The 25,495-nt window shown below is 41.3% G+C and overlaps 1 protein-coding gene and 1 long non-coding RNA gene across 3 annotated transcripts in view; one reads left to right on the top strand and one right to left on the bottom strand.

Moving 5' to 3' along the window:
* LOC129335593 (uncharacterized) overlaps positions 1-5,501 on the bottom strand; it is a 38,746-nt gene extending 33,245 nt beyond the window's left edge. The window contains exon 1 of the long non-coding RNA XR_008597627.1: positions 5,427-5,501. This is a non-coding gene — a long non-coding RNA (uncharacterized LOC129335593). The remainder of the gene's footprint in view (positions 1-5,426) is intronic.
* The window catches only part of MSRA (methionine sulfoxide reductase A), a 273,064-nt gene continuing 252,848 nt past the window's right edge, over positions 5,280-25,495 (top strand). For both annotated transcript variants that reach the window (XM_054988245.1, XM_054988236.1), the window contains exon 1: positions 5,280-5,609. In XM_054988245.1, coding sequence (XP_054844220.1) covers positions 5,477-5,609 — 133 coding nt within the window. In that variant the 5' untranslated portion in view covers positions 5,280-5,476. The remainder of the gene's footprint in view (positions 5,610-25,495) is intronic.

Raw genomic sequence — 25,495 nt, 5'->3', positions numbered from 1 at the left:
ATTGTGGTTTCTAACAGTTAATAAATTGTAACTAAAGCCACTACAAGATTGTTCAACTATAGGAAGGAAACAGAAAAACACCACCTCTGTAAATTATGTGCCATTTTGGCAACTTCCTGTGCTTTACGCACCATTCTTTAGTGGTGATATGACTGATGTATGCCATTAAGAACCAATTAAAACTAGCTGCAGTTGATGAGAGTCCAAACTAATTTGTAATTTTATTTTCTTAAAGAGGCATCCAGATATTCCAGCAGATTCATTGGGTTAAAAGATGTAATAAGCAGAGAGATAATGAGTTAGGGCAGGGCTTGCTGAACTTGCTGAAATGGTGAGCACCTCTGGAACATTAAGGTAGAGGAAACTGCCACAAAATGCCTGGAGGAGCCCCATCACAAAATGCTGCTATTAAGGGAGGGCCAATCATGTAATGTTAAGCAGCTCTAAACCTATGTACTCTTATAGAGGCAGCTGTTTCAATATAGTAACTTCATGCAGATACAAAGGTCCTGCGCAATTCTCAAGCACTTCCTGCACCAGCAGAGAAAAGCAGGGGCCGATTCTTTGCTTTGGGAAAGAAAAGCAGCTTGGTTTTGGTTTCAAAAGAAAAGGGAGGGTTTGTTTACTGTGTGGCCACAAGGAGAGTTTTCCATGCCCAAGGGCAAAAGAAAACCTCTGGATAAGCTGAGGGAAAACAGGGTTATACATACCTGTAACTCTTGTTAATCGAGTTCTTCTGAGTGTGCAGGCACGCATTGGGTCTGTGAAGGCCTGCCGATGAAGAAACTTTATTAGCTTCTTTAGAGCTCCATCAGGGGCCCTTTCTCCTAGGTAACGTAGAGATCCGTTTCCCCACCTAAATGGTGCCTGTCCAGGATGAGCTCAGCACTTGCTTGGTCAATCAGGTGGTAGAGAGTGACCTGAAGCACCCACGTTTTTCCATTCCCATTGGATTTTATCCCTAAAACTCAAACAGGCATAAGGAAACATGCTAACATATTGGGTGGGGGATTACCCAGTCATGTATTCGACCTCTCTGAAAGGGAGGGAGTCCTTCTTGAGGCAATGCTTGTTTGGGGAATAAAGCAAGGCCCTACGCCTAAAAGACAACTTGGATATTTTCCAAAAGAAGACCTTTCAATGGCACTAAACAGGCACCTAACGTTAACAAAACTGGCCTTGTGCAAGTACTATATGGAAGGTTCTGAATACAACCCAGAACAGTGAAGCACTATTCATGACCTCTCTGAAGACAACAAGCCAGTATCTGCTTTGATAGATGACTGATCCTCTGGAACATGGACTAAGAAGCATATACCAAGACATCAGCTGTCCTCTTAACTGTCTCTAGAGATGTAACAGTTCTGGACATTCTGAAGCCCAATACTAATAGAGCTACAGTGCAATGAGAGTTACTCCAGTCTAAGCCCATTGGCCCATTGACTTAGACTGGAGTCACTGTTCTTAGGACTGCACTGTTTGTAAGCATGCTGCAAACTGTGGCATGCAGTGCTACTTTAGCACATGTATCTTAATTTTTATCATTTGAAAAGTAGAAAAAAATAGTTGAAAACAAATTTTGTAGTAAACAAAATAAGGTGTACTGTTTGGACAAAAAGAGTCTCACATAGTTACAACAGCAGTAACAGCATATTTAAAAATCGAGTTAAAACCTTTCACACTGAAAAAAAACGAACGCTTCAATAGTGTATTGTCATAATATGCCTCACTCCATATTAACTGGACAAAAGCAGCCACTTTTAATCAATAAATATCCTTAAAAATATTATATATTTCATTATACCATATAAACTGGAAATATCATTCTTAATGCTGTAGATTTTAATGCATCATACAACATATTTTGACCAAGACTTTCTCTTTAAAAACATTTCACACATTCCAAAAGAGAAAATATTTCCTCCCTAATATTCCTTGGGAAAAGAAGTTCCTTTTTTCTTGGGTCTTCACATCTCTAGCTGTCAGCAAGCATGTGTGACACAAAACAATGGAATCCAACATGAAGATATAGCCAACAACACTGACAGCATATTAGTCTGATATGTTCATTTTAAGCAAAATCCATTTATTGACATTCAACATTTCTGATTCACCCAGACTCAGAAGTTATGCAACATTTCAGATTGTATTTGTTCATTTCAATACTGCAGAAAAAAAATCCATTTAAAATCCATCAAAACAAGCTTTTAGTATCTTTTGTTTTCAAAGTAACCCCTTGCCAACAAATGCCACATCAAAGTGAAGGGTTATTTGAAATGCTGCCCAGACTCCCCTTTGGCAGATCTGAAGGGGATATAAACAGCCCATTGAACATGCCCAAGCACTGGCTTGATTTCAGACTCACCTCAAGTCACTGGTTATGCAGCCTGAGGCCAGCATGGTTTATGGAGAGTTCTCTGCTTTATGAACCCCTGCCCTTCCGACATTTGTTAATGGAGGCCCTTTTTTGAAGTCATCTAACAGGAAGGTTAAAAGCTGTGACTTCCTGGGTCATGGTGTGGAGTAGCAATTAAGAGTGCTGAACTAGGAGCCAGAAGATCTAGATTTCCATCCCTTCTGCTATCACACTTACTGGGTGACTTCAGTTCAGTTACTCTTTTCCCAGTCTAAGCTCCTTTACAGGCTGTTGTAGGAGAATACAAAGTAGAAGCCCCGATATGACTTCCTGAATTCCTAGGAGGGCGAGAAAGAAATGAGATAGATCTCTGTTGCGGCTCTCTAATTTTGGAACTCTATCCCAAAGGACCAGTACATCAAGGAGAACGGAAATCTTATTTGGTCAGGCACCCCACCCCCCATCCAAGACCTGCATTACACTTTGGTTTGCACTGTTCTGAAAGCAAGATTTACACTTTTAGCAAAGTCTAATTTAACAGAGTCTAATTTATTCATAGAAGGTTTTGCAAAGTTAATGGTTTTTTACCTGTTGCTGTAAGACGCTCTGGTATCCCACAGTGTGGATATATAAAAGATCAGCCTTTTTTAAACAAAGTTTTATGAAAAGCTTCAAAAGTAAATGAAATTCTTCTATGCTGTTGCTTATACGGCTCAGAAACACTGTTCATACCACCAAATAGTCTATACGTTATTCAAGTGAATAGGAACATCAGTGCAAAGCAGAATATAGCATGCACCTGTACATATCCCAGAATGCACAGAGAAATAGTCATGTAAGGAAGAAACAATGTTTCTGTGCAGAGATCCTGCCCTACGTTTCTCTAACTGCAGAAGAAAGTTGGGCGGCTAGTGGCTACCAGGGCCTTTTCTGTTGCGGCACCTATGCTGGGTGTGGAATGTCTGCTTGGCACATAAATTTTGACCTGACCTACTGCTGCCAATACACTTCTGCTGCTCAGCTTTTTAATGGCTTCACTGCTTTGATTTAAAATGTAATCACTGTTTTACAATGTGGTATACGTTAATAATCTGATTTTTCCTGATGCCTCGTTGTTGGGTTTATTTTAATTCTCTAAGTTGCCTTGGGAACTTAACTAAAAATGAAGTGCAAAAATATTTTAAATTCACATATAAACAATCCTCCAAACATTCCAGTAAAATGCTGTATATCTTTATTCGCAGCACTGCTAGAGCCGAACAAAATTTGTGGGTGTGTTTGTGAATAAAAATACAGGCACATATGGAAATGTACAAAGCCCTCTAATCCTTTTACAAAATGTGCATGCAGTTCTCCACATTCTTCAGATTTTATGAATAATAAAACTCATCTATATGCTTCTGCATGTTCTTAGCATTGCCCATGGATTACCTCAGTAATCTTAGCAAAGACAACCCTGAAAGGTAGTTCAGAATTATTATCCCCATTTTGTTTATTGATGGGCTGAGAATGAGAGAGAAGGACTCATACTTAAGACTGCTCAGTGAGTTCACGGCACACAGGCAATAATTTGGAGAAAAAAAAGATCACAGAAAACAGGCCCATTAACAGGCTAGTATGATAACTGAAAACAAAACCTTCATATTCAGAAGCACCTTTATTTCCAGATGCTGGGAGATCTTTAGAAGAGCTCTGCTGGGTAAAATCACTGGTCTATTTAGTTCAACACCCATGTTTCTTATTGTGGATGAGGGGATGCCCTGATGGTACACAAAAGAGGTACCGTGGCTAAAGCCTTCCCCTGCGACTGGTAATCAGAGGTACACTGCCCCTGAACATGGATATTCCATTTCTGTGCCACAGCCTGGAATGCACCCCAATTAAGTTCCTCCTCGGCGAAAGCCCCACTAAATGAGCTCTGTTGAAATTCACGTCTAGGTTCAGAGCCCCACTCCGCCATGAAGCTCACTGGGTGACCTTAAGTCACTCTCAATCCAACCTATTTCACAAGGGTAAAATTGTAAGCATGGTCCTGTAAGCAGGACCATGTATCCCACACTGATTTCCATGGGGGAAAGGCAAGACAGACATCTAATAAATGAATGAACTCTTAGCTCTGTGGAGCATAAGTACCCTACAGGATCAGAGCAAAAGCACACCCAATTCCAAGTGACCAAATAGATATTCCTTAGAAGATCATAGGCACAGCATGAAAGTATGAACTCTCTTCTGCTGCCCCCCCCAACCAACTCAAAGGTATACTGAACATCAGGGCTCATAGTCCTCACTACAGCTTAGCCTCCTTTAGAGCTAAAGAGCAAACAAGCTCATTTAGGATTGTGCTGGTTGAAATATTAAGAACTACAACTCAAGAGCGCAATCTGTATTTATTTGCAAGGAAGGAGGAGGGCAGCTATAGTTTCACAGTGGGTTAGTAGGATGTGAGTCCAGTGGCACCTTAGAAACCAACAAGTTGTTCAGATCGCAAGCTTTCGAGAGTCAGAGCTTCTTTCTTCAGATACCAGGTGCAACTGGACTTAAATCCTGCTGTTCTACTGCAGACCAATATGGCTACCCCTCTAAAACTTTACAGAGGAATGCTGCAAAGTGTTGGAACAATGCTGGACTGATTAGCGCTTTGATCAGGTCCAGCAAGGCAATTCTACGTTTCCAATTTTAGTTATTCATAAGGCAAGCCTAAAAACACTTTCCTAAGTGTAAACCCGTTGAACAGACTTGCTTAATGACTGAGCTCGTCAAAGCGTCCAGAGGGAAGGACACTGGGGCTACTGCATAACGGAGGCTTACAACGCGATCTTTAGCAATCCCAAACGCATAACCTAGCAGTCGCCGCAGCAGCCCACCCTCTTTGTAGACACGCCCACGAAAAAGGCTCCTGCTACACAACCTCAACCCGCTCCCGACTTTGAGAGACAGCCGTGGGCCCTCGCACCCGGTCCTTCCAAGCCCGCTCAGCGCGACGTAGCCACGTGCCGCCAAGTCGCCAGACAACGCTGGGGCCATCCAGAGCATGCGCAATAGTCTTCCAAGACCCCGCCCCCATCCTTACATGCCCTTCGTCGCCTGCAGCTTCTCCTTAACTACGGGAGGGGGAGGGCAATGAACTCAGCTGTTTCTCGTCGGCTTCTTCGTACTCTAGTCAGTATGGGAGACGCCGTTTCCTCTCCTCCGAAGACACCCAGCAAGGAAGAGGCCCTGCCTGGTAGAAACCGAAGCCTCGTCCGTATCCCAAGTAAGTAACCCGCGGGAAAAGAAACTTCCTCAGGAGTGTTTTCGGATTAAGAGGCGCATGCGTATAAAACCAGCGGTTAAAGCGAAAATACTCTGAGGCGACTTTTTGAAGGATGAGCGCATGCGTCTTTGTTTTCACGAACTTTTCTGGTCGAGGGTAGCGCCCTCAGAGTTCGAACAGAGCATGCGCTTCTCTGAAACGAAAGCTGCGCATGTTCAAAAATGTTTGGATGTAATTGTCTCTTAAACTACTAAGACGTAATTAGCAGTAATTTTTAAAATCAGCGAGAGAAAAAATCAGTTTCCATCTGTTTGCACTTTAAGTGGTTTTGATCAATTAGGGTTATTGGCTATTTTGCTTGTTTTGGCAAATTGTGCGACCGTACAATGCCTTTGGAAAGTAGGTTTGTTTTTACTTTTATCAGTAGGTTGATGTACAGAAATCAACAGGTGAAACTTTTTTCACATCATGGAAATAAATGTCATCTGCTGATTTATGTACATAAAATTGCTGTTTAGAAGCAAGGACCAGTTAAAAACTTGGCAACTGTGTTAGCAGGTGAGAGGGTGTTTCCAGCCACGGTTTATTAAATACCATTCCCTGTTAGCCACTTACATTTATTTTCAATTTATTATTCCAAGGCTTTAGGGATGCATGAATGCCTTTTCTGTTTTATTGGCTCATTACTGCTGCTGCCCAGTAGCTTTAAGGATTCTTCTGCCTCCATCCCTATTGGAACGTTCAGTTCTCTTCTCTTGATATGACTACTGATTCTTGAAGGGGATGGATGCATCTTAGTCTGCTATCTCAGCTTTGATCTTTCCTCTTTGAGTGACTCTGCTGGGAGTTTAAACTGAGAGAGTCCAAACTCTTGACGGTATTGTTTCACAGACGCACTCAACTCCCCTAGCCATGTTAAGGTGTGTATCTAGGGGGAGGGCAAGTAGGAAAGGAAGTAGGCAGTAGGAAAAGAGGCAGACCCAACGTGATCCTGTTTGGTGTAGTGGTCAAGAACAACAGGACTCTAATCTGGAGAACTGGGTTTTATTCCCCACTTCTCTGCTTGAAGCCAGCTGGGTGATGTGTGTCCATCAGAGCTCTCTCAGACCCTCCCACCTCACAGGGTGATTGTTGTGAGTATAATAACCAGGGCTTTTTTTCTGGGAAAAGAGGTGGTGGAACTCAGTGATGGAACTCAGGACTGCAAAATGATGTCACTTTGGGTCAGCTGGAACAAGGGGGGAGTTTTTTAAAGTTTAAATCGCCCTCAGCAAAAATGGTCACATGGCTGGTGGCCCTGCCCCCTGATCTCCAGACAGAGGGGAGTTTAGATTGCCCTCCGTGCCAGAGCGGCGTGGAGGGCAATCTTAACTCCCCTCTGTCTGGAGATCAGGGGGTGGGGCCACCAGCCATGTGACCATTTTCAAGAGGTGCCAGAACTCTGTTCCACCACGTTCCTGCTGAAAAAAAGCCCTGATAATAACAACACACTTTGTAAACCACTCTGACCGGTCATTAAGTTGTCTTGAAGAGCAGTATATAAATTGAATGTTATTATTGTCAATAAAGGAAGTCATGACCTTCAGTTTGCAAGGTCTGAGCAAGGCTGTTATTAATAGGATTTTTGGAGGGTGTTAATTCATAGAATTGCTGTAAGCTAGAAGCAATTTGTTAGCACATAACACACACAATAAGCTGAGATTGTCCCGAATGAAAACAAGTTTGTATACCCACCCTCTTTTACTGTATTGAAATGAAAAACAGTGTCATGTTTGTTGTCTACTTCTTAATGCTGGAGGAAGAAGACTCTGATATTCTTCAAGTGACCACTGGAAAGGAGGCAAAATGTCAAAAGAACACACACAACCTTTGATAGCCGAATGATGCCTAATATGTATGCAGTTAGGATGACCCAGCTGCCTGTCAGATAAGCACAACTCTTGAGTTAGCACTACAATGCTGAAAACCTACATTTCCTTATCACCTTTTAAGTACTACAGAGAGCTACAGTATTCCTTTGTAACCTCCTTCACCTGAGAGTTCCCCTTCCCCTTGTTCTTTGAAAGCTGCTTAACACTCTCCTTGCGCTGCTGTGTGCGTAGGCCTGAAGCCTTGTAGTGCAAGGCTGTACCCCCACCCCCACCCCAGAAGGCTTGTGATGGGCTTCGAAACTAAAGTCTCTTTCTATCTACAAGAGTTCCCCTTGGCAACAAAAGGCTGTTGCTGAGGAACAGCATCACTTGAGAGGTGGTGACTTTCCCCAACTGGCAACCTCTTGATTGCAAAGAAGACAAGAAGGGGAGAGATAATGCAGAATGCATATTCATGATCCTAACCAAAAAAGGAGAAGACTTTTTTTATTAAGGGAATGATCTATCTATGTTGCTGTGCATGGTTGAAGAAAACTGCTGAAATTCCTACATGCTGATTCGAGATGTACCGAGCCCTGTCCTCTTTGCATCTGGTCTAGAAAACAGACACCAGATATCCATAACTGAAGATCTTTCCAGAAGTCTCAAGATATTTAATGTTATATTGTCTCAGTATTTTACAACAACTCTGTGAGGAAGGTTAAGCTGTGAGATGCTGATTTCTCAACATCATCAAAGTGAACTTTTTCCACTAGTAATCCTGTGGAACTTTTGTTGAAATTAGGGTTGGCCTGTCTGTCATTGGTCCCTGAAGCCAAGAATGCTTTTATGTAGGTGGTGGTTTGTCTTTTATACTCCATGCTGCTTGCCATGTAATAAGTAGTTCCAGGGCAAATCTAGCAACATACTAATAAAGGTTTTCCTACTAGCCACCTTCTGTAACTACAGGTAAATCTGGATAGGAAGAATAGGTCTGCTACCTGAAGGGCGGTATATAAATCAAATGTTGTTATTACCTTCATAGCACAACTGTCCTTGAAAACTGATTCATTTTCTTTAAACCATTGTAACAATAGACTGACTAGAGATGTGAACATAACAGGGGAAAAGATTTTGGTTTTTCCTAAGAGCTTTGTTTTAAAGGGGAAAATCTACAGCACACATTGGATAACAATAGTTTCTATGTACACTGTGAACCTGGGATATATTTATTGTTTAACTGTGACCAGGGCCTTTTTTCTAGGAAAAGAGGTGGCGGAACTCAGTGGGTTGCCCTCTGAGAAAATGGTGACATGGCAGGTGGCCCCGCCCCCAATCTCCAGACAGAGGGGAGTTTAGATTGCCCTCCACGCCGCTCCAGCAGCGCGGAGGGCAATCTAAACTCCCCTCTGTCTGGAGATCAGGGGGTGGGGCCACCAGCCATGTGACCATTTTCAAGAGGTTCCGGAACTGCGTTCCACCGCGTTCCTGCTGAAAAAAAGCCCTGACTGTGACTAATTCTATCCAGTTAATATGTTATAATATGTATTATATTAAGCAAGTGAGGAGTCTACAAGAATTGAGTGTGGGGGATTCCATGGAGGCGCAATGTGCTCCCTGTCCCCCACCCCATTGATGCTGGACCTGGCACAGATCCCTGCCTCGGTGGCAGTGGCAGCAGCTCTTCCCTGCCCCAGTTTCCCCACTCCCACAGCCCATCACTTAGCTTTGCTGTAGTGTCTCCCTCAATCCCTTCCAGGCTTGCTGTGGTGGGTGTCCCCACCCAGCTCTCTCCCCCACAACCTCACGCAACTCAAGCATTGCTGCTGCAGCAGTGTCAGCTTGCCAGCTTCTTTGAGTCTCCTTACTTGAGAGGATGGGGGTTGGTGGGGGGCAAGACCTCTGAGCTCAAGAGATGCTTGCACCACTTCAGTATTTTGAGGCCACATCCCCCACCTTCTGAAAACCTAAAGGATAGTGTGACTTTGGCCCTGATCCACAGATTTGAGTATTTGCAGATAGGGGTATATGGGGCTATTAGAATACACAAGTTGTATATGTGTGAAAATCATGCAGGGAAGCTGCTGTGGCTGTTCTCATGCCTGCACTCCCCCTCCACATCTTTGTTATTGGGGGAGCTTGCATCCTGCCCACCCCCGCTCTGCCATGATGGTGGCTTACCCCCAATGTTTGTTTCTAACTGTTAAGGTTTTTCTGCCGCCATGGAGGGGGTTGTTCTCCAAGGTTGCAGAAGCATCTGCTTGGTATCCACCTGGTGTCAGTTCACAGGTTTGAACATCCCCATGCTGTGTCCACTTGGGAGTTAGATGTATATTAACTGAATATTGTTACTGTTATGAAGTTTAACTTGATATCCAGCTGCGCTTCTAGTTTATTATGACGGTGTAGATGGGGGCCTGCTCGGGAGTAGGCTCCATTTGGCAAGTCAACTCAGTGGTGGCCAGACCTGAGTGTGGCTGTGGTGGGGGCCCTGATGTGGCAAGCCTGTGGGCAAGGCAGGTGACGAGGGTGGCCAGGCTGCATTTACTGGGTCAAGGAGTAGGCATGGCCTGACAAAGGAGGACTGGTAAGACACCCACGTTTTGCTGCCCATATGGAGGGCTGGTGCTAGCTCGCACAAGCAATGGAACTTGGGGGAGAGCCCTGTCTGCCACTCAAATAGGATGGGTGGAGCCAGGCACCAGCCCAGGGTCAGAGACATCCCTGGGGTAAGACTCTTGGAGAGGAGTGGAGCTGGAGTCTGGCCATAAAAGGGTTTGGTTGGAATGGCCAGGGGCCAGACATAAGTTCCTCTAAGAGAAGTGGTGTAAAGAGGGAGGGGGTTGGCCAAGCATTATAAGCCTGAATAAATACTTGAAGCAGAGCTTGAGTGTGTGGAGCTTTCTTTATCAAATATATCCATGGAATTTAGACCTCTGCCCAGTCTATTGTGAGCCCCAGTGCTGTAGATGCCGAGGGAGACACCAGCCCCAGCCACAAACGGTTTCTGTGCAGATAACACACTTCCTTTTCTTAATTACATAATATGCATTTTCTATTCTCACATTTCATTTTTTTGTACCTCCCTGTACCTGTTATAAAACTAAAACACATAACTAAGGTAACATGTCAGTGGTTCTGAATAATGTGATGGTTGGGCGCAGGAGCAGTATTAAGTGGGATACAGCATTTTCCTAACAATAAGGATGTGCTCTGCCTCAGTCCCCATGCCTCACTTGCCAGTGGACATGCCACCCCCTGCCCACCCTATCTGCCACAGCTTAGAGTGTTGGACTAGGATCTGGGAGATCCAGATTTGAATCCCTAGTGTGTCATGGGAGCTTGCTGCTTGACCTTGGGCCAATTGCGCATTGTTTAGACTAACCTTCCTCTCAGGGTTGATGTGAGGATAAAATAGATGAGATGAGAATGTTGTAAGCCACTTTGACTCCCCATTGGGAGAAAAGTGGGATATAAAACGATGTAAATAAATAATAAAATAATGGAATGCCTGTAAACATATAGATGTCCTTTTTCAAAAAAGTGGGCTTTTTAGTTTGTTATGGTGGGACCCAGGCTCTTGAATAGAGTGATTAGTGGGATATAAAATACGAATGGCTGAGAACCACTAGGATAGGGTGCAACTGCTTGCAGCTCTCTTTTTCTTTTTTTTACTGGGTATAATTGCACTTGTAGAAAGCCTAAGCAGTATTACATTCTCCTAACTCCATTGATTGTGAAGGATGCACTGGTAGGAATCCATCCATTTCAATGTCGTAAATATGTCAAATAGTACATTTTTATTTAATAAGTTATAAATGATGTATTTTATGTCCTTAAAGCAGTAAAATAAGTTTTAGATTGACAAAAGTATTGCAGTTATTTCTGTTGCTCCCAATAATTTTTTTTGTCTGAATAAATGAGGAAAAAACTTCTGTCTTTCCTCTTAGTTTCAACATTTTTAGAATTTTTAATCTTTCTAAGGATGGCCTTAATGTTCCAAGATAAGAGTCAAGGAGAAGAATTGTTCAGTGAATCATTTACATTTATAGAAACTAATATTGTTTCTTTATTTTGTTCATGTATATTCTGCCTTTCTCCATAAAGGAGACCCAAAGCATATCATTCTCTTTTCTTCCTTCCATTGTCATATTTATTTATTTTTATACGTCACTTTTTCCCCAACAGGAACCCAAAGTGTCTTATTCTCTCCTTCACTATTTTATCCTCATAAAAACTCTGTGAGGAAAATTAGACCGAGTTTGTGTGATTGGCCTAAGGTCACCCAGCAAGCTTCCTAGTTAAAAAGTTAATTTAGTTTGCTTACAATAATAGATTTTGTAACAAGCACAAAGATTGTTGATCATTGGTTGACGTGGATTTTCCGGGCTGTATAGCCGTGGTCTTGGCATTGTAGTTCCTGACGTTTCGCCAGCAGCTGTGACTGGCATCTTCAGAGGTGTAGCACCAAAAGACAGAGATCTCTCAGTGTCACAGTGTCTGTCTTTTGGTGCTACGCCTCTGAAGATGCCAGTCACAGCTGCTGGCGAAACGTCAGGAACTACAATGTCAAGACCACGGCTGTACAGCCCGGAAAATCCACAACAACCATCATTCTCCGGCCATGAAAGCCTTTGACAATATATTGTTGATCATTAATCCTTAAAAAAAAACATTTAAAATAAATTTTATGCTTTAAGACTAGTTGAGCAAAAAATGGCCAGCCTTGGTTTAAGTTACTTTATTGTTCAAACTCTAATTCTGCTCTGCCTTTGTTGAGAACCAAGATGCAGGTATGTCAGTTATAATTCTGTAACAGAAGCCACAATAATAACGTAGAAAACACCTAGCCATTAATAAAATGGCTGAGTGTGCTGAAGGAGGAAAATATCTTAAAATGATCTGTTATGTGCCATTTCCCAAAGGTTGTGTTTACATTTTTTTAAAAAGGACAGTGATTCAGGTATTGCAGTTGACAGATGAATTTCTAATATGGCTTAGCAAACCATACTGCGAGCTTTTCTAAGGTTATCACTAGCAAAATAATTGTCCCTGAGATAACATTAATATGTCTTGTCCATTGTGGTTAGCAGGATTGCTTCCTTCTTACTCAGATTCTCTCTTGAGATTCTTTGCTTCTCATGTACCCCCAGGAATAAAGAAACTCTCTTCATTTGCAGTTATCTGTGTGGACCTGATGTCTGCTGCTATGAATAGAAGCGCTGCCACTGCGCATACAAGCTGCATCCAAGTTACCCCTTTAGTATGCAGAACTACTAATGATTTTTAAAAATCCTTATTCTGATTTGGTCCAAATAGTCTAGACTGTAGATCCACTTGCTACGTGGGTGGTTGATTTCTCTCTTTCATCCATCGAAAGTGATTTTTCCTCTTGGCTGTTGGATCGGCTCAGTTTCTCCTTTCTGGCTTCTCAAAGGGCTGACCTGGCCTTGTTAAGTCAAAATAAAAGCCAGTTCAGCTCTTCTGCAAGTTATGGAAGGTTTAGAGAATATTTGCATATTAATTAAGATGATTGACTGTGGTAGAGCTGCTTGATAGCTCAAATATCAATTCCTCCTGTGGTCCTAAGCATATTTACTCAACTTAACAAATATATTCTTAGGACTACAAGAAAGCCTGTTTTTGTTACTATTATCCCAACAGCAATCACTCAGCAAGGTGGTGGTGGGGGGAAGGCTGAAAGAGCTCTAGAAGAGCTGTGACTGACCCAAGGTCACCCAGCTGGCTTCAAGTGGAGGAGTGGGGAATCAAACCCGGTTCTCCAGATTAGAGTCCTGCCGCTCTTAACCACTGCACCAAACTGGGCAGTTGTGCTGGATCAGAACAGTGGTTCATCTAGTTCAGCATCCTGTTTCACATTATGGCTAGAATTATGCTGGAGAGGCCTACAAATGGCACAGAAGCCACAGCATTTCCTTGTTATTTCTCCTAGAGGGTTACTGATTTTGAACATAGAGGCTACGTTTGGTCATCATTCGTTAATTTAAAACATTTGTATGTTGCCTTTCCTCCCAAGTGGTGTCCCGAAGTCGGTGAACATCAAACTTGAAAACATTTCAACATTTGAAAACCTTTAAAATAAGATATATTTTAAAATAAAGCATGTGTGTATGCCTTGGAGACACATAATAATTCAGTACAAACATATAAACACACACAATGCCAAGACCCAAGAAGGAAGCCAAAAACAGTGTTTTGGTGTATGCCAAACCAGGGTGGATAAAAATCAATGATTTTTTGATTTAAATCAGATTTTTTTTATTTAAATCGGATTTTTTTAAATAAAATGCTTTTTGAGGAAAATATATTACCATCCAAAGGTTATTCCATCATGAAATAAAGATTAGTTTTTAATTATGTAGAATAAGGCTGTATATGTTTAATTTTTTTGGTAAATAAATTCCATTAATCCATTCACAATGTCATGCTCTTCCAGAGGTTTTTGTAAGATTATTGGGCAGTTTCTCTGCCTACAAGATATTATCACAGATGCTTGGTTTTGCAGTTCTCAAAACTGAATTTGTGTCATCTCAGCAGAGATCACATGCCTCTTCTTCACAGCAAAAATGTTATAACATGAACAAAGTTGAGAAAAAGACAATCCTATTGTTCTACAAACCTATGAAGACAGAATCAACCCCTCCAGTGCTAAGTTTCAAGAAGTTCAGTGAATAGAAACAATATTTTTCTGATTGTTTGGAGTGGAATAGATCTGCACAAGAAGAAACTAAGTGTGAGGAGGGAGGGGCAAGCAGTACAAAATGAAAGTGAAACTTTTTGAGCACAATACTGCACAAGTCTTTGGATCTTTTGTGTGTATGACCTGAGGTTTATCACATTCTTTCCTTGGAGGAAAAAACCTATAATGGCAGCAGGCCGTAAAAGAGACCCAGTTTGGGAATACTTTAATGAAGTTCCTTTACCTATCGGTAAGGCAGGCATCTACTTGCATATTAAAGTTATACCAGCAAGAATTAGTCTTTATGTAGAAATCTATTATTTAAATCAAGCCTTAATGACTAGTGATTTAAATCGTGATTTAAATCGTGATTTAAATCAGTTTGATTTAAATCAAATCCACCCTGTGCCAAACAGAACAAAAGTCTTCATCTGTTGGTGGAAGACAACAATAGAGGGAGACAGATGTCCCAACCAAGAAGGCCTTTTCTCGAGTAGCCAGCTGTCTAGTCTTAGATGGCAGGGGCACCCGAAGCAGGACCTCCAACGATGGCTGGAGTGCATGGGTAGTTTCATATGGGAGAAGGTGGTCCTTAAGGTATGCTGGCCCCAAGTCTTAAAGAGCTTTAAAGGTCAATAGCAGCACCATGAATTGGGTCTGGAAACAAATTGGGAGCCAGTGTAGTGGAACAATGTAGATATCTGTCCCTGAGATTTTGCATCAAGCCTCTCTGCTGTCATTCAGAAAGGCATACATTTATTTTTAGGGCTGGATAGTATCAAAACCTTTACCCCTAGTTTAAAAAGTGTCTCTTAACTGAGTACAGGTAGGAAATGTTTTCTAAGATGTTCTCATCCTTGGCTTTAGGCTTGCTGATGTGACCAGTTAAGACTTTCTGCTAACAACTGACCCTTCCAGGTGTGTGTGTGGGGGGGGGCAGAGACTTGGAGGACTAAAATGCCCTTCCTGGAGCCCTCAGGAAAAGCCTCTCTGACCTATTTCTTTGACCTGTCCAGGGGCTGGGCAGAGAGAGAGAATAAAAGTTCCTGGCACAGGGAAGAGGGTCTGGCTGACTTGAGCTGGAAGCTGAAGGAGCTGAGACCTAGCTCCATGGAGGTGGTGGCCGTTGGCCATGTGGAGGCTGCCGGCCTGAACCATGAGTGAAAAGTACAAAAATTTCTTAATAAGCTTGAACTTTCTAAGTCAGAGAGCCCACCTTAACAAAAAATCTAAATTTAGCCATGTGCAGAGGGAGGGCCAGAGGAAGTGCGTTTTTACACTTCTTGTTTGGGATCCCTCGCTCAAATTTGTTGCGGTGCTTATAAATATGAGTGTGAACATTTTTTTCCCTCTTCTTATTTTTTTATTTATTTTATTTGACTTATATCCCGCCCTCCCCACGAATGGGCTCAGGGCAGCTCACGTCATAATTAAAACACAAACATGAACAATACACATAGACTACAATAACTAACACACTTGGCATAAAAACAATGAACAGCAGCAAAGCAAGCAGTGCAAGCAGTCCCCTGGCAGCAGCCTTGTAGGAGTATATAGGAGTACATATTTAAAGCAACAAATATGTGTAAGGCAACATAATGGTGAAGTCTATGGATTATATAACATTATTATGTTATGGATTATATATATGAATTATGTTATATATATAAAACAGAAAATTTTCTCCCCAACATTCCCTTCATCTGTAAAATACGATAATTTGCAACTACATTATTGCTTTCAGCATTACTACATGTTCAACATTACTTACGTTTGCCACATTCTACATATCCCCCGTATTTAACAAATAAGTAATATAGCAGAGTACCGAAGGAAAGTCCATTATCTCATGATAAGAAAATAGAGGATGATTCTGCTTAGGATCTATTTCTTTAACCATTTATATTCCAGATGTTACATTTAAATTTCTGATTCTACATTGCAGTACAATGTAATGTAATATATTGAATAGCAACCTTGATGTACCTTGCAGCTGGTATAGTGCAGTGGTTAAGAGCGGCAGGACTCTAATCTGGAGTCCTCCTCCACTTGAAGCCAGTTCTTTTCCACTTGAAGTCAGCTGGGTGACTTCAAGTCACAGTTCTCTCAGAGCTCTCAGCTTCACCCATCTTGCAGGGTGATTGTCATGAGGATAATAATAACACACTTTGTAAACCGCTCTGAGTGGGCGTTAAATTATCCTGAAGGGCAGTATATAAATCAAATATTATTATTCCATCCAATTACTAATTAAGATCGACCTTCTTAGCTTTCCAGGTCTGACAAAATCAGGCTTCCTTGGGCTATCCAGATCAGGGCATTGAGATTATTAGCATCTATATAATTTATGTTCATCTCCTTGCTTTGGGAAATCTGAGATGTTAGTTGGCTGTGCCCAATGGTGATTTTTCATGTGTTTTATATGATTGTTTTGTATTACCTCATAGCTCTGAATATGATTATTTTCCAAAGCCATTTCTAGTGTTCACCAACATGTCCTGTTCCATAAGCTAATTACTTCCCTTTGATTTTTAATAATCTCTTAACTGCTTAATTTCACTAAAGAAAGTTGTGTGGCAGAAATAATTCTGTTCACTCTCTTTACACCATTCATAATTTTATAAATCTTTTGCATGTTTTCCATGGAATTATTTCCCTTCTTCCTAGTGATTCCGCCTTCACTTATAATAAAGATGCTTCAGTCTTCAGGGCAGGTTTAGAAACGTGGTATGTATGGAAGAAATATCTCCAGTTTGCCCAGGTGTTTCCAGACAGGCATTACTGAATAAATTGGGGTTTGAGACCTCTAAAAGCAAGAAGTCTTCTATCATGCTGTACATGTTAGGAAAGAAGATAAGAGGAAGGAGGGATGGAGTGTGTGCATGTGACAACTACTTTTGTGCCTGTAATGAACAAACACAGGTTTGTTCATGGTTTGTGGGTCTATATGTGGCATGTGACAGTCACACATACATCAGAGGAACTCGTCTTAAAAACAGTGCTTGGAGCACTGTCTGTGTGTTGGGGGGTGGGGCTTCTGCCTCGACTCCCAAGCTTCTAGGGTAGTCTTATTTTCCTCTTTCTTGAGCTCTTCATGTCCTGGGATTTTGTGACTGAGGATATGTGGAAGGAAAGGGACAAACAGGGCCCCTGCAGCTGTTTCTGCTAGAAAAAATGGGGTGAGAGTGAAGCAGAAGTCTCTCCTCCCCACCCTCCTCACAGTTCTCCAGTCCACACTGAGTAATGGGAGTGGTTTTTAATGTGGGTTCCCAAAATGAACATGTAAACGGTGAGTTGGGTCAGGGGACTCCTGATCCACCCCATGTCACATGTCATGCATAGCTAGCACCTCTAAATGCGGCCACTGTCTGTGTGAAGCATTAATTCTCCACTGAAACATGAGAGGAGTAATGCCTTTGTGTATAAAAACTGCATTTATAGATAGATTTTGGAGGCCTCAACTTCCCAGTTTACACCAGAGTTACAGCATTACTAGTGGCTGTAATGGGTTGGGTTCAATGATCTCTAATGAATCTTCTTAGCAGTATCTGGACATCTTGAAATTTGATTCTTAGGGTCCTGCATGGATTGGTCAAGAAGCTGTAGCCAACTAACTCCACACAGATCCCATGTTCCAGAAAATCAACTTTCCAGGGCTGAAAGGGACTGTTGGTAGAAGGGGAAAAAGGGAAGATCCTTGATGTTTTCATGCGTGGATGCCTGGAACCAACCAAATACATGGGTAAAAGAGGCCATTCTTCACATATTAATCACTAGGTGGAAGATAAGTTGCAACTTCATGTTAGAGAAAAGATGTGAGATCGTGGCTATATTAAAATAGATTTGATCTGCTTAGCTATTGAAATTTGTGTGTATCTCTTGAGATCTGGCCTGCTCTTTCTCTTCTACTACTCATCTTTCTTCCGTTTACGAATGTCCTTTTGTCTTCTAGTTCCTATGCCTGTTCTCCTGGATTGGCTTTATTTCTAACTTGGGTTTTTTTAGCCTTTGCCCTTTACTTGCCAATGCCATACATGGATTCTTCAGTAGGGAATAGCTGTTGATTAGTCTTCCTTCCTTCCAACACACCTTAAAAAGGTTGTAGATTTTTTAAAAAGGATACAATTTATGATTTACTATGCTTATAATCCATACTGATGCCTTCTGGTTGCCAGTCAAGTAACTGTAGGGAAAGGAAGCACCTTCTATGGTTTGGCCCTAGTTAAATATCTTGTCTTATTTTGCAGAATTTCAGCAATAGTTATAACCGACCAGGTAAGACTCAAGGGAAAAACTGTGTACTAATTTTGTTTTCTTTTCTTTAAAAACATCAAATTTAAATACAGTTTAAATGTTATATGTGCTTTTCATATATGCTGTTTCTTTATGTATTAAGTCAGTGGCAAGAAAAAGCCTAATACTGATTTAATATAATCAGTGCTTCTTAACATTATGGGTAGAACCTCCTTCACTGGGAGCTTGGCATGTTTGCATAGTGTCTGCTTACACTTCTAGAGAACACGTTTCTTATCAATGAACAGTGCATTGCTTCCAGGACTCCCGAATATACATTTTTGTAACCATTGGGTGTTTGAAACTAGGACGTATGCAGGGCTTTTTTTCAGCAGGAACGCAGGGGAACAGAGTTCTGGCACCCCTTGAAAACAGTCATGTGTCTGGTGACCATGTTCCCCCCCCCCCCGATCTCTAGACAGAGATCAGTTCCCCTGGAAGAAATGGCCATTTTGGAAGGGGGATTTGGAAGGGGACGTGCAAGTTTAAAAGTTAAAGTGCCCCTTTCTGCATGGCTTGGAAGCCGGGTGGAAAGGAGTGCATTAAACTCTCATGGCTTGCTTCAGCTGACAGGAGGCTCCCTGCTGGTCAGCTGAAGCAAGTGTGGGAGTTTAAAAGTTAAAGCGCCCCTTTCCCCACGGCTTGCAAGCCACGCAGAAAGGGACACTTTAACTTTTAAACTTGCACACCCCCTTCCAAATCCCCCTTCTCAAATGGCCATTTCCATCAGGGGAACTGATCTCTGCAAGATGCATTGGGTGAAGCCGGCAGCGGGGTGTTTGAAACTGAAAGCACCCCTTCTTCTGCCACTCATGAGCAGCGGGAGAAGGGGGGCTTTGAAATGCCCCCCAGCACCACCTTCACCCGATGCATTGGATGTGTTTCTCCCTCATTTCCCTCTTGAGAGTTCCACCACCTCTTTTCTCAGAAAAAAAGCCCTGGACATATGTAAGGCGATTTGGCACGATGAAGTGATGCTGTTGCCTGGGTTAGGTTTCTGGCCAACGATTTTGGTTAAAAAGATATATGTATGTGTAATATATGTATGCATATTAATTGATCTGCAAAGGGCATCTTTTGGAAACAAGAACTCCGACAGCCTGGCACAGGCTGGAGGTCTGCCAAGACTGCTTGGGAAGGTTGCCATGCTGTGAGCGAGAGAAAGGAAAGAGAGAGATGAAGAAAAGGGGGGAAAAGGCAAGACTTGGCACGGCTCAGTCAAATTGGCTTCTTTTGTCTCTTTCTCGGCTTGAGCTTCAGGAAAGAAAACCATCTTGGGATAAAGAAAAACTCAGAAGTTTCTGGTTTTCAAAGTTAGAAGGTTATTAAAATCTCTTGGGCTTTTTGAAAGTGGTGGTACATTATAATTTGGTCATCATTGGTATGGGAAATAACAGCTTTTCTTAAAGAAGTCATCACGGTATCTTCCCTATACATATGGGATATATGGTATTTGCATTTTCTGTGTATAATAAAGCAGCAAGTTGGGGGCCGGGTGGGGGCAGGAACGGAGGATTTAAAGACAGAAAATATTGTAAGTAAAACAAAGAATGCTGTCTGCAGAATGTAAATTCTCACTGATTTTTAATAGGCTTCAAAATTCAATTTAAATTTTTGGGGGGTTCAGAATGGATGTTTGTGTTTTTTCCACCTTTATAATCCATTTAAAGGACTCCCTCCCAGATATCTTCTTGACTCATCTGTGAAGTAAGAGTATAATTTAAACACTATTGTACAAGAGTCTTTTCTTAAAGCAACAGCATTTATTTTCAACGCTTCCTCCCCTCTGAAGTACTTTCCCATCAAGTAGTGACAACACGAAAGACCAGGATGTTCAGCTTGAAGACACTCCGTCTGTGCTCGAGTGCGAACAAGAAGCTAGGAAGATGGCATTTTTGTTGCCCTGAAATGGTTTGGGGGCACGCCTTTATCAGAGACTGGCAAGCCAGTGAGTTGTTCATTGGAGGAGGATTCTAACAGATGGAGAAAAGCATACTTCTGTCATGGTTTGACGATGGCAGGAAATGGAATTTGTTCTGATCACTCCGGATAAGGAAAGTTTTTGGTTAGTAGTTTCTGTACCTATGATAGCTGGTTAAAAAAAAAGCACACAATTTGATTGAGATTATTGGATTAAATGATTTTTTGTGATTTTAGTTGAGTCCTATTAATTTAGAAGGAATAGTTGACAAACTTTTGAAAGATAAGGTTGTTGTTCAGTTGTACCATCAATTGTTGGAATAAGGATATTTTTTGTATATATTGCATGAAACAAACGGTAATACTGCTTGCAGTAAAAACTAGAAAAATGTTGACTGTATGTTACATTATAGTTACAGCCTTAAACATGCTTATACAGAAGCTAATTCCCTTGAAATCAACTCAACTTACTACAAGTAATACATTTATTTTGAGGACAGAAGTAGAGGTTTATATACTGTAACAAATAGATTTATTTTTTCAGCACATAGCAAGTTGTTAGGTGCTTGCTTGCATGAGTGATTTTTTTTCAGAGATATTATATTAAAGTAAATAGTTTGCTTAAGTTTCTTTTTGTGTTTGTTGAAATATTGGTATTATTCCAAATGTCTCATTTGGATTGATACATAAAATATTGCCTATTTAATATCCCACAAATTTTTGGGAAAGGAAACTTTTCTATTAAATTATTTTTAATTTTCTAAAACGGATGTTCTTGTTTGTAGCAATATTGTTTTATATGTTTGGAGTAATTATATAATTCTTCATAGCATAAAATGAACATGATCCAACCAAAGTCAGGGTCGTCTAAATTTTTATATTTTAAGAATGCTTTACTTCAACTGATTTGTGTCCTTTATTTTGAAAATATTAAATCTTCTTTTTGGTAATAGATTCCTAAACAAAGGTACTAGAATAATTGCACTTTTTTCTACTTCTGTAATTCCATTTATTTTCTTGGGTATGTATAGGAGCAACATTTGATATGTAACACATTTGAAACATTCATAGAATATTTATTAGTGTTATCCTTTTCAAAACTTTTAAACAAACTTTTTAATCTGTATGATTGCCAGGAAATTCTTCTGAGCTCTTGTTGTATGCATCTTTTTTCCTAGATCTGTGAAATGTTTAAATGAAATTCTCTCTCAAAAGTTAGAGCCGCTTGAAAAGAAAACTAATCTAATATCTACATTCTTTAAAAAGGAGATTGCTCTTGTGAAGTGGATGATGGTGTGCAAAAATTCCAATTGCTGTTTTAAACTGAAATTTCTTTTGAAGTAGTATTTTGAATGCATCCCACTTAGAACTCCTGTTGACACTTCATTTAATTCAATTGGATCTATAAAAGAGCACTGAACTTTACATTGCTCTTATGGAATCACCATTGATGGGCATACACTGGCACAATTCTTAGGGGACTGCACTTTTTGGTTCTATAATATGTACTGGCGTTTCGGGACGAAATACTGTTGCCAGCTGTAAGAACTAAAAAATTGTGAGGCCCTATACAGACATAATGTTTGGCCATGGTTTGTTTTCCTCAACATTATCTGAATCCTAAACTGTGAGAAATGTTTAGCAGCATGCTCGGAATGTGAAATTGCTGGTTTAAAGTGGATAAGCGAACAGTGGTTTATATTACACCTGCACTGCGCAAACCATGGTTAAGGCAGTTTCTCCATCCTCTTTATTTTGCAAGACAGGTTTTATCTCAGTTGTTCCCCTATACAGAGTCTATTGTTCTGGGGACTGGGACTTAGATATATGATTTTTAATATGGAGTTGAAATGTATAAAGATTCTTGGGGTTTTTTTGCTGTATAATACTTAGTGCCTTGAAGTAAAGCTGTTGTGGAATGGAGGTAGGGATTAAGGGTTGAATTAAGACTTGTTTCTCGATATTTAATTAATTCATTTATATGTCACTTTTCTCCCCAATGAAGACCTGGGTCAAATCCACATTCACCCATTACCCGCATGTTTATCGGATATCTTCCGTTTGCCTCCAATCCGCGAATTTTTCCTCTTCGTTCACATTCCTGCTTCCAATCCGTCTTTCTCGCGTGTCCCTCCGGTCACACGGCCGCTCGAAAACTGCTTTTTTGGGCGGGACCTTTTTCCCCCCGCTCAATTTTTATTTTTTTGAGCGCACTTTTCCGTTATTTCGATCTTGCCTTATAAAGAAACATCATTGAAGATAATGATGCCTCTCTTTCCCGCACTGACAGCACTGATGGCTCTCTCCCGTTTCTTTTTTGGAAATTTGGAAGCATGTGGGAAGCTTTCGTGGGCATTTCCTATGCAGGACAGTTCAGTGCCTGAATTTTACTGAAGTTTCACTTCCTTGGAGTGTCATTATTTCGATATTTTGTAATTTCGATATTACAGTAATATAAAATAAAAAAAATAAAAAACAGTTAAAAAGGAAGTTTCACGAGTCCGTTCTGAGGATGGATTCACCCCAAAATGATTTTTCAAACTACCAGATTTGATTCAGAAACAGCATAATCAATCAATCCAATGCTATGAAGTCAAAAACAGTCTTTTGCAGACTATGGAGCACTTGCAAGTTGAATCAGCCAATAGGAACTCCTGGAACGGCCGGAGAGACAGGAAGGGGGGTGGTTTTTAAAAAAAACACGTAAATTGCGCATTGGCCCATTCACGGCCACTGTGAAACTCCCGTTGAAAACCTGTGACCACATATTCGGGAGAAATGCGAATGAAATGCGTCTGTTTAATGAGGTAATGTGACCGGCACTCGGGATTGCGTGGGGAATGCGGGGAACATGCGACTTAGAATGAGTAATGTGGATTTGACCCTGGAGTAGCTTCCAACATTCTCCCCATTTCCATTTTATTCCCATAACAACCCTGTGAGATAGGTTAGGCTGAGCATGTACAACCAGCTCAAAGTCACCTAGCAAGCTTCCATGAATAAAGTATGGTGTACATGTTATATGCCTGACCTAGATAGCCCAGGCAAGCCCGATCTTGTCAGATTTTGGAAGCTAAGCAGGGGATTGGCCTTGGTTAGTAATTGGATGGGAGATGTCCAACGAAGAGCAGGGTTGCAGAGGCAGTCAGTGGTAAACTACCTCTTTTAGTTTCTTGCTGTGAAAACCCCACCAGGGGTCACTATAAGTCAGCTATGACTTGACAGCACTCTCTACCACCACTTTATACAATACAAGTGTACGATTCTTTCATAAGCAAAAATCACCCATTTAAGATTGCCAGTTTAATTTTATTTACCAGTTGTGTGGCCCAGGCCTTACAGACAGGTTTGCCAGACTGCAGCATCACCAGCAGTTCTCTTTATCTCATCTTTGCAAGTGTATCAGTTATAGTCACTGCAGGTAGACATATTCTCAATATTTAGGTGATTTTATAAGTTACAATTAACTCCATGTGAGTTACTGTTAACTAATTTTATTTTTAAAATGTTGTGAGATCAGTTCTAGTTTCATTCTGTTAAAAAAATAAACATACTAAATATTTCCTGCAGCAACTTAAATAGTGTAGAAATGATGATAATATAATGTTTTAAACAGATAAGGTGCTTCCTTATTAGTGTAATATATTAAGCAGGAAGTTTAAAAGAATTCTGTGATCTGAAAATTCTTACAAATCTCTACATAGACTTCACCGACAAAGGTGAATAAAGTTCATCTATCATATGTTGGTGTCGCAGGTAGGGGACCAGAGTGGTGTATGCTGCCACCACTCTGGTACAGGTTTCCTCAGAATGGCCAAGGGGACCCAACCAACCCCTTTTGTCCACTCTTTCCCAGTAGGTTTTACTTTACATGTGACCGAATGAGGTGTGAGGACCCAGGCAGAATAATAAACAACTTTATTTAAGAAGTTTAGAAACAACTGGTGTTCAAAACGTTTTGGAATAAAGAGAACAGTAAAGGTAGGTAAACAAACAAAACACCCTAACACATCTATCAGATTGTTCCTAGCTGTCTCCTGGTGACTGGCTTCAAGCTGACTCGCCCCTTTTGGATGAAGGAGCCCTCCATCTGCAGCAGCCTTTCCTCAACTCTGCTTCCTAGGAGTGAACACTCTCCCACTGTGGCGAGGCCTTTTATCCCTTCTTCTCAGGCATCATCCCCCTGCTTCTCTATTGGTGCACTTTTTCCTTCCAAATCCCCCGTTAACCAATCACAAGGACCAAAGGGGACCTGGGAAATGTAGGCCCTGTATTCATTCTAGTACAGGCTTCCCTGGAACCACTGGGCCTATGTAGGCCCAGGCTCATAACAGTTGGAACCTGTCATATTTGGTTTAATCATCTGCTTCTGATATGAGGTGGTTGCAAAGGTGGTAAAGGCGGTGAATTGGCTTGGGACTACAGATACTAGGGAAAGGATGTTTTGTTTTTACCATCCAGAAATCCAAGGGTGGTTTAGAGGTTGCATCCCTCTCCCAGAAAGATAGGGTTGCCAGCCTCAAGCTGGTGGTTGGAGATCTTGAATTACAACTGATCTACAACTGACAGAGATCAGTTCCTCTGGAGAAAATGGGTGCTTTGGAGAGTGGACTCTATGGCATTATACCCTGCTGAGGCCCCTCCCCTCCCAAACCCCACCCACTCTAAGCCCCCCCCCCCCAAATCTCTAGGAATTTTCCAATCTGGAGCTGGCAACCCTACAGAAAGAACACCATATCTAGGAGAAAACCAACTTGGCCCCAGCTATTGGCCAAGAACAAACTGCAGCAGGGAGTTTGCTTTGCCCGTTCCTGCCAAAAAACACTGCTCAACGAATGGTTGCTTGAGGCTACAGATATGAAAGAAAGAACACTCTGGTTTCTGCCACTGGCTAAAAGGGCAAGGGCTACTGAGAGATACCGATTTAATCTATTGGTTTTAAACTGCCTTGAGTCATATGATTTAAAAGTGAAATATTCATCCTTAAAATGAATAAATTAAGATATGGAATGCCAGAAGTTGCAAAGGATTCTGGAGGGGAGTTTCTTGTATTTGAGGATGCTAGAATGAACAGAAGGGTTGGTGAGGGATGGAATGAAAATCTAGGGTTCTGCTACTCTTTG

Source organism: Eublepharis macularius, chromosome 1 (genome assembly GCF_028583425.1).
Source record: "Eublepharis macularius isolate TG4126 chromosome 1, MPM_Emac_v1.0, whole genome shotgun sequence".
NCBI lineage: Eukaryota > Metazoa > Chordata > Lepidosauria > Squamata > Eublepharidae > Eublepharis > Eublepharis macularius.
This window is presented reverse-complemented; position numbering and strand designations above follow the sequence as displayed.